Below are 14,815 nucleotides of genomic sequence, written 5' to 3'. Positions count from 1 at the left end.
ATCCCATCCATTCATTTCTGTTTGTGCAGTAGAACTTCCTCCCGCTCTCCCCCCTCCATGCAACCCCCCCCAAAAAAGCTCCAGGGGTTCCCCCAACCCTTCGGAGAAGATTTGGGAGGGTGTGGGGCTTGCACAGGGTGATTAGAGGAGGAGAAAGTCTCCTTGTGCAAGTGGAAATCCTTGCGCTTACAGGGCATGTTACCTGGATACTGCCCTGAATGTTTAGTCCATTTGTCTGTGCAAAATCTATCCTGTATTACTGCTAGCAGGAGAGAATGTGTGGGCAAAGAACTGTATAGGGTGCCAAAACTCTGGCGGTTTTCTCATGAATTCCGCATCATACCTGCTACCTGATTTGGCTTGTATGCGAAATGGTGGAAAAATTTTGTCCTGCGGCCCTGCTGAATGCTCTCCTCCTGCCAGGTCAAGAAGGGAAATCCTCCTGACAGCTTTTTCTTTTCACAGCAATGTCCAGCTACCTGTTTATCGTTAAATCTGAGCTGCCACTTGTGATCCAAACTTTCTTAGGGCTGTCAGGGGACAACGGGTAAGCAAAACAACCTCCAGTTCAGTTCTCAGTCCTCTACTGACCTTTCCCCCTCTGTTGTTTCTGTTTTCTTTTTAAATAAAAATTAGGAAGGGTCAGCGACCACACTCAGTGTACAAATTTATTCCAAAAAGAAATAGAAGGTGACTTAGTAGGGCCTCACTTGATCTTGCTTAGCCCAGATCATCTGCAACCTTTCTGAGTGCTTTTGGCATTTTCAAAAAGAATTGTGAGCACCGCAACAAAATGGTTGCCACGGCAGGCCACAAAATGCCTGTGGTGGCCTGTGGAAGTGTGTTCTGCTGTGATTTGCTGTCCCCTCCCCTGCTTGCTCACAATGTGGGGTGTGTGTTTTGTAGATGCTGAGAGGGAGGCAGCCTGGCTGGGAGCAGGAAAAAGGGAAAATGCACAGTGTCCATATCTTTTCAAGGCAGGGTGTGTGTGTGTGGAGAGGGGTGCGAATGCGACAAAAGCATCTGTCACCCAGAGAGAAGGAGGTTGGAAAGCAAGCAAACAGACCCCAGAAAGAAGTATGGCTGGCAGGGGGAAATGGGATGGCGAACCAAGAAACAGAACTTGGGTGTTTGGGTGGGAAGCATCAGAGCCCCAGAGCTGAGGAAGGGGAACAACAAACACAAACCAGTTCCGGGTTTAGGGTGGTGTGGGTGGTTGCCCCACACAGGTGCCAAGCTGAGGGACACCAAATTGAGGAGATCCACTAGATCCATTTGAGGGTGCCAAATTTTGGCCTTGCTCAGTGCGCCATTTTGCGAAAGATTGCCAAAGTCCACCCCTGCACAAACTTCCAGAGTGGAGGGGAAAACAACAACAACATATGATGGTGATGATTTATTTATACCCTGCTCATCGGGCTGGGTTTTCCCAGCCACTCTGGGCGGCTTCTAACGAAATATTAAAAATGCAATAAAACGTCAAACATTAAAAACTTCCCTAAACAGGGCTGCCTTCAGATGTCTTCTAAAAGTCAGATAGTTGTTTATTTCCTTGACATCTGATGGGAGGGCGTTCCACAGGGCGGGCGCCACTACCAAGAAGGCCCTCTGCCTGCTTCCCTGTAACTTCGCTTCTCACTTCTTCAGGTATATACAGAAGAACCCTTGCAAGGAGGGGGACCAAACACTGACACTCCCCCCCACCCCGCTGTTGTCAAGAAAGAGAGGGGAATAAACAACAACAATAGCTCAAACTCCCAGAGGAAGAGGAAAACACACACACACGGCCTTCAGTTCCTTCCTTCCTTCCTTCCTTCCTTCCTTCCTTCCTTCCTTCCTTCCCTCCTTCCCTCCCTCCCTCCCTCCCTCCCTTCCTGAGCATCATTACTGCTATAGGCAAGATGTTGAGGACAACCAGACTTGACCCCGAAGTACTACTAAAGCAATTAACACCCATTTCCACAACCCATAGGGTGGACATAGGGAACCTGCAGCCCTACAGATATTAGTTGGACTAGAATTCCCAGCATCCCTGGCCACTGGTTCTGCTGGTGGGGGCTGATGGGAGTTGGAGTCCTGGAAAGTTGCCCCAGGCTCCCTGGCCCTGCCTGGACGCATTCCTCAGCTTATTCCACGGGAGTTTTTTTGTGTGTGATTTCAACTTACTAACAGTTGTTTTTATTTTATTTAACGATGGCCAACAGATTTTTAAATTAAAATCCGTTTTCGAGCCAGTGAGAACACCCAGTAGTTTCACCTCAGAGTCAACTTGGGGGCAGCACCCAATCACATCTGTGGTTATTTTAAGGATCTGAACCCGCATTGACCTTCCCTCTGGAGCCATCGTAGGACCACTGTGACCCGCGATGAAAGTGGATCAGGATTCTTCCCCTTCTCTCTCCCCCCCCCCCAATCTTGGCCCTTCCCTTCAAGCTAGGTCTGCTGTGAGGCCTTCGGAGCCGTTTTATGGAGGGAAGCAGCTGGCCTTTTTTGGCTCCGTTTCCCTTCTATAAATGGCTCCCAGCGTGGGGCTTGCTGCCCTCTTCACATGCCTTCCCTGAGCAGGAGAGCTTCTGGGGCCTGAATTGGAGGACCCGACCCCCCTCAAACAGAAACGCGTAGGGCACATTCCCCCCCCCCCAAGTGAATTACAACCTTCCCCTTGACACCTGTACTTGAGGTTTGCTTTGAACCTGGGGCCAAACTACAACATCGAAACACAGCTGTCTTGTAACATTATCCAGGCCAGAGTTAGATAAAGGGAAGGAGAAAAAGGGGCTGGAAAAGAAGGAGTTTTTGCAGAGGAAAGTGACCAGGAAGAAGGTTAAGCGCCCCTCCGTTCCCTGCCGCTACTGCACCAAAAATCAGCCCCCCGTCCCCAAGGCTGTCTCGTGGCAAAGTAACCTCTGGCTAATGTTTCACATAGCTGTGTTGTGTAACATGTTGTTTGAACCTCTCACTCCCAGCTGTTAAAAACAGTAAATCAAAATGCTATGTTTCTGTGAGGGAGAATCTTGCTCAGTCAGTCTTGAGGCCCAGGGCTGCTACTGCTGGAGAAAGTGGGCCCATTAGTTGAATCAATATTATTTACTTATTATATTTTATAGACCACCTTTTTCTTCTAACAGTCTCAAGGCGGTGTACGTGGTTCTTCTCCCCCCCCACCCCCAATTTTATCCTAACAACAACCCTGTGAGGTAGGTTAGGCTGCGAGATTGTGACCCATTGAACTTCATGGCTGAGTGGGGATTCGAACCCTGGTCTCTCCCAGCTCCTAGTCCAACACTTTAACCATTTTGCCACACTGGCTATTGAAAAGATAGACATAGAAAAGATGGTGCCAAGTTACAGAGTTCTGGTGTCCATTGTGCCGGCTGAATGTAGCCCTGGAAGCTAGGAGGGTCCTTGGTGGGCTTCACGGAGCATGGTAGAAGAAAACTTGCCTTCCATTTCACTCATAAGGGGGGGGGAAAGCTACACCTATACAGTGGTATCTCGGGTTAAGAACTTAATTCGTTCCAGAGGTCCGTTCTTAACCTGAAACTATTCTTAACCTGAAGCACCAGTTTTGTTAATGGGGCCTCCTGCTGCCGCTGCGCCGCCAGAGCACAATTTCTGTTCTCATCCTGAAGCAAAGTTCTTAACCCAAGGTACTATTTCTGGGTTAGCGGAGTCTGTAACCTGAAGCGTCTGTAAACTGAAGCATCTGTAACCCGAGGTACCACTGTATAGTGATACCTCTGGATACGAATGGGATCTGTTCCGGAGCCCCGTTCGCATCCTGAAGTAAACGGAAGACGCATCTGCGTGTCTGTGCGTGCATGGGTCGTGTTTCACCACTTCTGCGCATGCGCGTGATGTCATTTTGAGCATCTGCGTATGCACAAGCGGGGAAACCCAGAAGTAACGCGCTCCATGACTTCTGGGTCGCCACAGAGTGCAACCCAAAAATGCTTGAAGCTGCTTCAACACGAGGTATGACTGTATTTTGGCTGATTATGTGGAGCGACTAAAAAGGGGTGGGGATGGTCACTGTGTGCAGTTAAATTCACTTTCCGCAAAATGCCGTCCCTGGTCTAGAAGACGTTTTGTGGCTTTTATTCTCATGCCTCCACTTGGAGTCACTGGGGTTAGGAAAGTTTGTTTTTGAAAACTAAAAATTAAAGCTATCAATATTCTGTTGAGGCTCCCTTATACAGTCTGGTTCATCCAGCGCTGTTCCATCTCGTCTTGAGAGCTGCTGGATCTCCCAGGTTTCTGGCAGAGGGCTTTTCCTAGCGTTTGGTACCCAAGATATCTTATAAACTGTCTAGTTAAGGAGTGCAGTCTAAAAACAAACTATATACCATTAAAAAATAAAATAGAAATGCGTCTTAAAACGGTTAAAACCACAATATAGAAACACATAAAACTGTTCCACCAGGCCTTTGGCCAGGGCACAGCCTGACTCCCTCCCTCGGCAATCTTTGCGGAGCTCTGGCCCAATGGTTGCCAGTGGCTTGAATTAATTAATTTTATAATGAATGATTTTAGAGTGTTGTTTGTGCTGTACTTTTGTACTGTTTTATTGTTGTTAGCTGCCCTGAGCCCGGCTTCATCTGGGGAGGGCGGGATATAAATAAAATTTATTATTATTATGCAAAAAAATCAATGAAACAGAAATCCAGAGGATGGAAAACAGGGTCTGATCTCATGGGTCAGAGAAAGCCTGGGCAGAAGATAATTCTTTCCAAGACATATGAAGCCACCTGTATGGCAAAAGGAAACACATTCCACAGTACAGGGGCAATAACAGAAAGTGCCTGTTTTGGGCCACCGCCCTATGATATTCTGTAGGGTGTGATGCCGCAAAGGCTCACAAGACAGGTGATCTTTCAGGGAACCTGGACCTGAGTTTTTCAGAGCTTTGTGTGTCAACAAGACCTTCAACATGACCCGGTAGCTGACTGACAACCAGTGCCCATCCTCAGCACTGGTGTAAGGTCTGCATGCCCAGTGGCTCCTCTCAGCTGCCCAGATGCAAAATTCTGCATTGTCTGCAGCGACTAGATCCATCTCAAGGGAAGCTCCACGCAGAGCACATTACAGTAGCAGGGAATGGCAAACCTGAGTCTGCTGCAGTAGAAATAACTTCAAAAGGCATTTGCCATGTGCACAAGCTTTCTGATGACATGGATAGCAGCTTTCCAAAAGTTTATAAAAGCTGCTAGACCTTGAGGGTGCCAGATGCGTTTGTTGCTTTTCGTAATGTGGCTTCCTGTCTCGGAAGTATTCTGCTGGTTGTTCTTGCTCATTAATATCCATATAGACTTAATGGAGGGGACGGGATTGAGTGAGCAAATGCCAAGGAGAACCGGGACCCTGTGCTTCCCAGCCACTGTGCAAAAGGGGGAATTCAAGCTCATTGCACAAAGGCAAGAAAAGCTGCCTGAATTCCCTCTTGGATGCAACTGTTAAGGGACAGGAGCCCTGCTTACTTTTACCTCTGTTCATCTGAGGGGGAAAACGTAGCATCCATTGGCTGTTGTGACCTTGATACTGTTTGTTTTCAGCGAGTGGTACATGAACGGGAATGTCTTGATCATCGTTGTCAGCGTTGGTGTCATCCTACCTCTGGCTATGATGAAACATTTGGGTAAGTGATGGAGAGCATCTGTCCCTGGTGTTTTGCTTGGGTACACTTGGATAAGCTATGGCCCAGTGTGTGTGTGTGTGTGCGCGCGCGCAGGGCCGTCTTTACCCAGGGGTGCGGGGCACCTGGGCTCCGAATTCTGGGGGGCGCCAGGCACCTGTCACTGAAGCCGCTTAAGCTCTTAACTATCTACCTGGTGGGCGATTGGTGACTGTGGCAATGTCTGCTGTGTATTGGCTGCCGCTGCGGCAATTGTGAGTGACAGGCGGCTGCTTCCGCTGATTGGGCGGACGATAGGCGGCAATGGCGGTGTGCGTGATTGCAAGCGGCGCTCCAGCGGGTGAGTCAAAATAATGTTTAATTTGGGGGCTAAACTAAATTTGTGGGCGCTGGGCGGATTTTTGCACCCCGGCGGTGCATATGCTAAAGACGGCCCTGTGTGTGTGTGTCACCGCAGTGAACATTTCCTTCCTTCTTCCCTGAGAGTTGAAGGCAATGTTGTGTGTTGTTTGTGTCTCTCCCGCCCTCTGCTGGAGGGAATCAGCTTTGGCATCATATGAGTAGCATCCTGTTCTCACACTGTCCTGTCAAACCAGCTGCTTCCTCTGGAGAATTACTTTTCCCTGTATGCTTGCATGCCCATGGGAAATGTTTCGGGTGAAGAAGAATCTGTATGTCCTGTTGCAGAGGGTTGGGCCAGGCTTAAGAAATTTATTTGAGGTACAGTGGTACCTCGCAAGACGAATGCCTCGGAAGACGAAAAACTCGCAAGACGAAAGAGTTTTTCGTTTTCTGAGTTGCTTCGCAAGACGGATTTCCCTATGGGCTTGCTTCGCAAGACGAAAACGTCTTGCACCTTTTTTTTAAAACCGCCAATGCATTCCTATGGGAAACCGTCAATACACAGTGGTGCTTCGCAAGACGAAAAAATTCACAAGACGAAAAAACTCGCAGAACGAATTAATTTCGTCTTGCGAGGCACCACTGTAAATAAATAGGTGTCAAAGTTTACTTCTAGAGTAGGTTGCCACTTACCTCTGTGCTCCCAGAATGTTCCTGGAATGAAGATAGGGTGGTCTGTGGCCACCATTAAGAGGGTCCTTTCACAGACAACACACACACACCCTTTCCTGATCAAGTAATTAATATTTTTTAAAGAAGCCACTGTCTCCACTGCAAGCAGACCTTTTCCCATGTGAATCACGGCAGTCCCTTCCAGTCAGCCTATTTATGGAGCATTCATTCTGGTTTGTTGGCGCAAAGTTTGCGGAGAGGTTAGACAGCACTAGCTTTTCATGTAACACTTGGTTCTGATTTGTTTGCGTGGAAGTCGGGCAAGCATTATTTCATTCTATCCAGTGCATTTTCCTGTCACTTTTCCTTATTGTGAAAAAAGTATTGATTCTTTTAGGGGAAGCGGGTTTGCTTTGCAACAGTGCCTATTCACCTTACGTTGTGCAACCTGAATTTGTTGGTGCACCATTGAACCCTGTCACAAAATAGTGGTGTTCTGGAAGCACCCAATAAATATGTTCACCCTATCCCCCCAACTTCCCCTCTATAGGGCGGCCTAAATGTGCTTCGTAGTCCAGCAAAACTGCAGAATTTTTAATTTCAGGTATTTCCCCCCAGCCTGTTTGTTTGTTTGTGATCAGGGCTCTTGTGCCTTTTAGCAGAATGATAGGGAGAGAGGTCCAACAGGTGCTGTTTTTGTTGGCATGGAGCAGGGGTCAGCAACCTTTTTCAGCCGTGAACCTGTCCACCGTCCCTCAGACCATGTGGTGGGCCAGACTGTATTTTGAAAAAATATATGAATGAATTCCTATGCCCCACAAATAACCCAGAGATGCATTTTAAATAAAAGGACACATTCTACTCATGTAAAAACACACTGATTCCCGGACCGTCTGCAGGCCGGATTGAGAAGGCGATTGGGCCGCATCTGGCCCCCAGGCCTTAGTTTGCCTACCCATGGCATGGAGATAACATAGTGAGCAAGAAATGGCGTTGTTTACAAGCCGGTTGAAGAGAACTGAACAGGGCACCTGTTCTAATCCTTTTTATCATTTACTCTATGTGGAAGCTTGATGTGCTCTCTCTCTCTCTCCCTCCTTCTCTTCACAGGTTATCTTGGTTATACCAGTGGGCTCTCCCTCACCTGTATGTGTTTCTTCCTCATCTCGGTGAGTTGATGGGAATTTTCAGAAGCGCAGTCTTCTCCCACCTGGAGAATTGTGTTTCCTTTATAACCTGCCAGGTGTAATAGGAAATGGGTATCCAGCAGGGCTCCTAATACTTAATGCAGAAGTGAATTTTGGGGCAGCTTCTCCCTCCACTCCCTGTTCCTTTTCCAAGCTTGGTATTCAACATCAGTTTTCATTCCCGCCATAAAGGTGATCTACAAGAAATTTGAGATTCCCTGCCCCCTCAATGGGACGCACTCTGAAAAGCCCCCCGTCTACTATAATGGGAACAATGGCACTTTGGGGTCTGATGATGATGATGATGTCTGTGCTCCTGAAGTCTTCACTGTCAACTCCCAGGTAAGTAGAAAGGATCTTGAAAAGGATTCTGGGGGACGTGTAGGGGCTTAAAAGTGGCTGGAAGGCGTAGAGAAACTGCATCAAATGCAGAGCTCAGAAGTGAACTTGTAGAATTTTATGGGAGATCTGTGTGTGTGCACATACTTCAGACATGGGTCTGAAGGAGGGACGCAGATGGTGCTGTGGTCTAAACTACTGAGCCTCTTGGGCAGAGGTCGGCAAGGCATACTGGGCATGGGCCGGATCACTCCCATGGAGATCGTCCGTGGGCCGGACTGGCACAGCATGAAGCTGGAAATCACGTCTGTGCATGTCCACGGCACTGGAAATCGCTTCTACACATGCCCAGACGCTGAAAATCACGCCTGCGCAGAAGTGATTTTCGGGGTCTGGGCATGCGCAGAAGCGATTTCCGAACGATATGAATCAGAACCATGTGATGATTTCTGGGCCATCTGCGGGCCGGATCCAGAACCCATTGGGGCCGGAACCGGCCCGCAGCCCTTAGATTGCCTACCTCTGCTCTTGGGCTTGCTGATCAGAAGGTGGCGGTTCGAATCCCTGCGACGGGGTGAGCTCCCGTTGCCCTGTCTTGGCTCCTGCCAACCTAGCAGTTCGAAAGCATGCCAGTGCAAGCAGATGAATGGGTACCACTGCGCCAGGAAGGTAAACAGTGTTTCTGTGTGCTCTGGTTTCTGTTACGGTGTCCCATTGCGCCAGAAGCGGTTTAGTCATGCTGGCTGCATGACCTGGAAAAGCTGTCTGTGGGCAAACGCCGGCTCCCTCAGCCTGAAAGCGAGATGAGCGCCGCAACCCCATAGTCGCCATTGACTGGATTTAACTGTCCAGGGGTCCTTTACCTTTTACCTTTTACTTCAGAAATACAAGGAAAACATTTACCGTATTTTTCGCTCTATAAGACGCACCAGACCATAAGACGCACCTACTTTTTGGAGGAGGAAAACAAGAAAAAAAATATTCTGAATCTCAGAAGCCAGAACAGCAAGAGGGATCGCTGCGCAGTGAAAGCAGCAATCCCTCTTGCTGTTCTGGCTTCTGGGATAGCTGCGCAGCCTGCATTCGCTCCGTAAGACGCGCACACATTTCTCCTTACTTTTTAGGAGGGAAAAAGTGAGTCTTATAGAGCAAAAAATACAGTAACTTTCCAGTAAGTGAGGAAGAAGAATGCCAAGCAAACTTGAGTAAAAACTACTGACTCACTTGGGCTTCCTATGGACAGAGGACTCCAAAAAGTTTGAGAAATTACAAAGCCAACCCCTGACAATTCTGTTTCCAAAATGTTTATGTAAACATCAGATACTGTAATTCTGGAATGAAGCTAGGATTACTTTTACTCATAAAACATAACAAGGTAGTTTAAACCAGGAATGGGCAACCTTTTCCTTGAAGGAGCACTTATCAGGGGTGGCATACTAGTTGTGTGCAGGACTGGTGCAGAAAATGGGTGGAGCCCCTCCTTTTCTGCCACTCCCCTGGCACTCATTTTGCCCACTCTTCGTTATGTGACCCTAAGGTCACAGGCTGACAGTTCCTGGTATGAACCTGAACTGGGACCTGCTGAATTTTCCCTGCATAATTGACTGAGCAGTTTAAAAAAAGACAGTCTGTAAGTATAAACTTCAGGAACAGGTTTCATATTTAGGGACGAACTTCTCAGATAATATCAGAACAGCCTTTGCTATTTCCGTAATGCTATAATGGTGAAGAAACCACTGTGAAGTTCATGGATGCAGATGAAGCATTTGATGCGCTAGAATGGTAATTTATCTTCTCACTTTTAGAAAGATTCAATCTGCAGAGATTGCCATGAATTCTCATATACCAGTTGTGAAGCAAAGGATGGCCAAATTCTAGTATGATGCCCCAGTGTCAAAACCTTACTATAATGGTAAGGCACAGGAAGGGAAAGAGCCCAGAAAAATGTGTAAATATACACCTTCCATTTTGGAAATTTAAACGTGGCATTGACGTCAATGTTTGCCATTGCTTTTCAGTTTAATAATAATAATAATAGTAAGAAGTAATAGATCCCAAAAATAATTCAATTCATTTTAGTGTTGTTTAATAGCAGGCGTAGAAACCTCCACTCCCCAGACCAAATATGGCTCATCAGGCCTCTGATTCCAATCCAATTGGCTTCTGCATGTCACATTCTTGCCCGTACAGTGGTACCTCTGGTTACGAACTTCATTCATTCTGGAGGTTCGTTCTTAACCTGAAACCGTTCTTGACCTGAGGTACCGCTTTAGCTAATGGGGCCTCCTGCTGTTGCCACACAATTTCTGTTCTCATCCTGAGGTAAATTCTTAACCCGAGGTACTACTTCCGGGTTAGCGGAGTCTGTAACCCGAAGTGTTTGTAACCCGAGGTGTTTGTAACCCGAGGTACCACTGTATACAAGTCAGTCAGAATGGCAAATCAAGGATAGGGTTTGTGTTGCTTACCTGACGGCCAGTTGGGCAGGCAAAGTAGAGGTTTGTGTTGCTGCTCCATCAGTCCAATCAGCTGCCATTTCCACATTGCATGTGTGAAAGGGAGCCCCATTTGCACTGCACTGTATGGAGGTAAATGGGTGAGTGTGAATGGGTGAGCCAAAGTCCAGTGCACAGAGCTTAACAAAGTGCTTGAGAGCCAGCTAGTTGTTGGGTGCTTGGAAACTGCAGTGCAAGAGTCTTTGTAGCTCCGGTAGCACCAAGCACTGTGCATTGAAACGGTTATTGGAGCAAGACGCATTCTCCCCTCCCTAAAAAAAACCCCGGAAAGGATATGCTGGAAGTTCTGGGTTTCAGATGTGGCAAGTGGAGCAGAGAATTGATTTATACTCCCTCTCCTTTCACAGACGGCCTACGCCATCCCCATCCTGGCATTTGCCTTTGTCTGCCATCCAGAAGTTCTGCCCATTTACACTGAGCTGCGCAGGTACGTAAACTGCAGGCATGATAGAAGGTTAAAAGAGGGGAAGCCTGTTCTTTTTCAACACTTTAAAAGGGGGTAAGGAAGGAGGGAGGGTAGGAGAAAGTGCAAAAGATTCCTCCCCCCGCCCAAAGAAAAAGGAACATTGGACAGAAACTCTCCAAATGTAAGAATAATCTGGCTGCTGGATCATGCCAGTGGGATAGTCCAGACAAATACTGTGGACAAGCTCACAAACACGGCACGAGCCCAACAGCACTCTCCCCACTTGTTTCCTGCAATAAGTTTCACCAAACTGCAGGGGTCTCTTCTAACTGGGGGAAAGCGGGGGCCTGGAATAGAGGAGCACATCACAGGGGAGCAAGGACAGCCCCAGGATGCTGCCTGGGGGTTGGATTCCCACCCAGCCATCATAAAACATCATCCAGCCAGTCGTCCCCCCCAGGTCACATGAGTGGTAGGCGCCCTTCTCTTTGGGAAATGAGGGGTTGCCCCAGAGGCTTCTGGGATACCCTCTCAGGCCTTGGAGGGGGAACCTGTCGTGTTTGCGTGCTGCGTTTTGATTGGTGCTTGGGGACCAGCACTGACAGGGTTTCCATCTTGAATGGGATAGACCTCAAATCTCCATTGTCTGGCAAGGGCTTGGGAGCCAGAAATCCTAGGTTATGTTACCCCACACCACTCTGAAAAGGGATTGGGGCTAAGTATAGGTTATAAACAGTAGACGTGAACTCTCTGTGCCTTGCCTAGGGCCTCCAAACGTCGGATGCAGAATGTGGCAAATGTCTCCATCCTCGCCATGTTTGTCATGTACCTGCTGACCGCCATTTTTGGCTACCTCACTTTCTACGGTAAGGAACAACCTCCCTCAGTAGGTAATAATGGGAGACAAACCATTTAATTATCTTTCATGCACAGGAACAGAGAAGTGAACAGAGCCGTCCCTCCTATGAGGTAGAATGTGTTAGGATATTTCCGTTCCACCTTAAAAGAGAGCAGGATGTTTGTGTCACAGCCTGCGTATTTCCTGTTTCACAGGATGTTTCTGTTGTGTCTTTGCTTTCATTTCTGTCTCTGTGCCGGAACACTGAAGCAGGCAGTCATGTTTTTCTTTGTTCTGATCAACGCAGAAATAAACTTGTAAATAATGCTCTCCTGCGTGCATCTTTCGCTGTGCATTATCTGCTGATAGAGCGTGCATCGGCTCTGGAATGTGGCAAGCTATTTCTGGAGCTCGTGTCGCTAATTGCTGATACTGCGTGTCTACGGGAGATCAATGGACGTCCGGAGACGATGTGGAGTCATGATGGACTTTGTCTCCCTGGCAGTATCCCAACAGAATGACGCAGTAGCATCAGACTTCAAGGGTCATGAAACAGCAACACTTTGTTAGTTGCATGTGTTGACCATTTCAGGCACATTCAATTGATGTGCAATTGCTGATGTGTAATCGCTGATCGCTGAAAGAGTACAGAATGGGGGTGGGGCCTGTGTTTAATTTACTATTGCTGTACAGCGGTACCTCGGTTTAAGCACAGTCCTGTTTACAAACGATTCAGTTTACGAACTCCGCAAAATCGGAAGTAGTGTCCCGGTTTGTGAACTTTTGTTGTTATTGTTTAGTCATGTCCGACTCTTCGTGACCCCATGGACCAGAGCACACCAGGCACTCCTGTCTCGGACTAAAAACAGTCTAAAAAATGGTCTAAAAGTGGAATCCGAACAGTGGAAGGGCACCGACAGCAGGAGGCCTCATTAGGGAAAGCGCGCCTTGGTTTAAGAATGGTTTCAGTTTAAGAAGAGACTTCCAGAACGGATTAAGTTTGTAAACCGAGGTACCACTGTATAGTGTACTCAGAATAACTTCACTCAACGGTACAGATATGATAAAATGCACTTCTAGAATGTTATATCGGATACAAAATAAAAAAAGAGTTGCACAACTGGTTGGTCATCCTGCACTTGCATGTTTTTTTGTGCAAACCAAGTTGAAAGAAAAGGGGTACACGTTCTTTTTTTGAGCATGCAGGCAACTGTCTTAAAAAAAATTCCTAAGGGAATGTGTGCATATCCTGTTTGGTTCAGGTCCTGTCATGCTGGGGGCAAGGCAGATGGGAAGCGATCTTTAGGTAGCACAAAAAGTAGAGTCTTTTATTGGCTCAGAACAAGACTGACATGAAAACTTTTCATTGGTCTAGGAGTATCACATGATGCACTCTGCCCCCGTAAGATGCTTCCTGGCCGGACTGGCTCATACTGAGTCTGACCATTGGTCTGTCTGGTTCAGCATTGTTTACATCAAGGGTGGCCAACCTTTTTATGCCAGGGAACAGACTTGGAATTTCAAGAAAGTGTCACGAGCATCAGTCACAAAATGGCTGTCATGAGGACACAGTATATTTGTCACAAAATGGCTGCTGTGGGGTGTGCATGACACAAAATGGCTGCCATGGGTGTGACATAAAGGCTTCAGCGTTGGAGAGGCTGAGCAGGAAGAGGGAACTGTCATTCACAGTGGATTTTTGAGGGGGTATTTATGGAGACCTGTTGTGGGTTCCATTAGAGATGCTGGTGGGCACTTTGGCAACCGTGGGCACCATGTTGGAAATCTTATTGGCAACAGTTTGGCAGGGTCTCAGAGCAATCTTTCCCAGCCCTACCTAAAGATGATGTGGATTGAACCTGGGACTTTGTGCATAAAAAGCACATGCCGTCTCTCTCACTTCGCTACATCTCTTCCTTTCCTGGCCAAAGATTGATGCTGGCACAAAGCCTGAATCCACACCCCGATGTCACTCCTGTCTCCAGCTCAAGATCTTTTGCCAGCTTGAGAACTAATGCCGACGTGGGGTCCTAAAGTACCTTTTAAAGGACCTTTTTGATGTCCCAGTCAAAACCCCTCCCCTCTGGCCCCAGACCCTGTCGTTTCACGTCCTCCACCTCTCGGACTGATGAGTATATCTCTTCTCCTTTCTGGCAGAGAGTGTTGAAGCAGAGATGCTGCACACTTATATCAAAGTTGACGCCATGGACAAGCTCATCCTCTCTGTGCGGTTGGCTGTGCTGATGGCTGTGACACTCACGGTGCCTGTGGTTCTGTTCCCGGTAAGAGATTGCCTTTTTCATCCTCTGTTGCAGCGTCAAATGGCTTTCCTCTCTGCAGCCAGACAGGTTATAGCAAGTAATTGGAAAAATGCAGAAGAACTAGGGGTGAACCAATGGAGGAAAAAACTGAATAATATTAGAATTTTACAATACCTAACTGTGAAGATACATAGAATGAAAGGGTTTAAGGTCAGTGAGAAAGAGGAGGATTGGTTTGAGAAGATATTGAATTATTTGAGTAGGTTTGAACAATTTGGGGCAATTAAAATGTTAAAAGTTAAATAAACCTGTGGAAGGAGGAGTGTTAAGGTATATAGAAGTGTAAAAAGGTAAAGGGATCCCTGACCATTAGGTCCAGTCGTGGCCGACTCTGGGGTTGCGGCGCTCATCTCACTTTTTTGGCCGAGGGAGCCGGCATACAGCTTCCGGGTCATGTGGCCAGCATGACTAAGCCGCTTCTGGCGAACCAGGGCAGCGAACGGAAACACCGTTTACCTTCCCACCAGAGCAGTACCTATTTATCTACTTGCACTTTGATGTGCTTTTGAACTGCTAGGTTGGCAGGAGCAGGGACTGAGCAACGGGAGCTCACCCCGTCATT

At 47.5% G+C, this 14,815-nt stretch overlaps 1 protein-coding gene across 3 annotated transcripts in view; it reads left to right on the top strand.

The window, feature by feature from the left end:
• The window catches only part of SLC38A5 (solute carrier family 38 member 5), a 66,066-nt gene that overhangs the window by 44,844 nt on the left and 6,407 nt on the right, over positions 1-14,815 (top strand). For all 3 annotated transcript variants that reach the window (XM_083420233.1, XM_083420231.1, XM_083420232.1), the window contains exons 7-13: positions 466-547; positions 5,553-5,635; positions 7,757-7,815; positions 8,026-8,175; positions 11,036-11,115; positions 11,860-11,960; positions 14,090-14,214. In XM_083420233.1, coding sequence (XP_083276359.1) covers positions 466-547; positions 5,553-5,635; positions 7,757-7,815; positions 8,026-8,175; positions 11,036-11,115; positions 11,860-11,960; positions 14,090-14,214 — 680 coding nt within the window. The remainder of the gene's footprint in view (positions 1-465; positions 548-5,552; positions 5,636-7,756; positions 7,816-8,025; positions 8,176-11,035; positions 11,116-11,859; positions 11,961-14,089; positions 14,215-14,815) is intronic.

This window comes from Podarcis tiliguerta (genome assembly GCF_965153285.1).
Source record: "Podarcis tiliguerta genome assembly, chromosome: 17".
Taxonomy (NCBI): Eukaryota; Metazoa; Chordata; class Lepidosauria; order Squamata; family Lacertidae; genus Podarcis; species Podarcis tiliguerta.
Note: the sequence above shows the minus strand (reverse complement) of the source record. Positions and strands in the feature narration are given on the sequence as shown.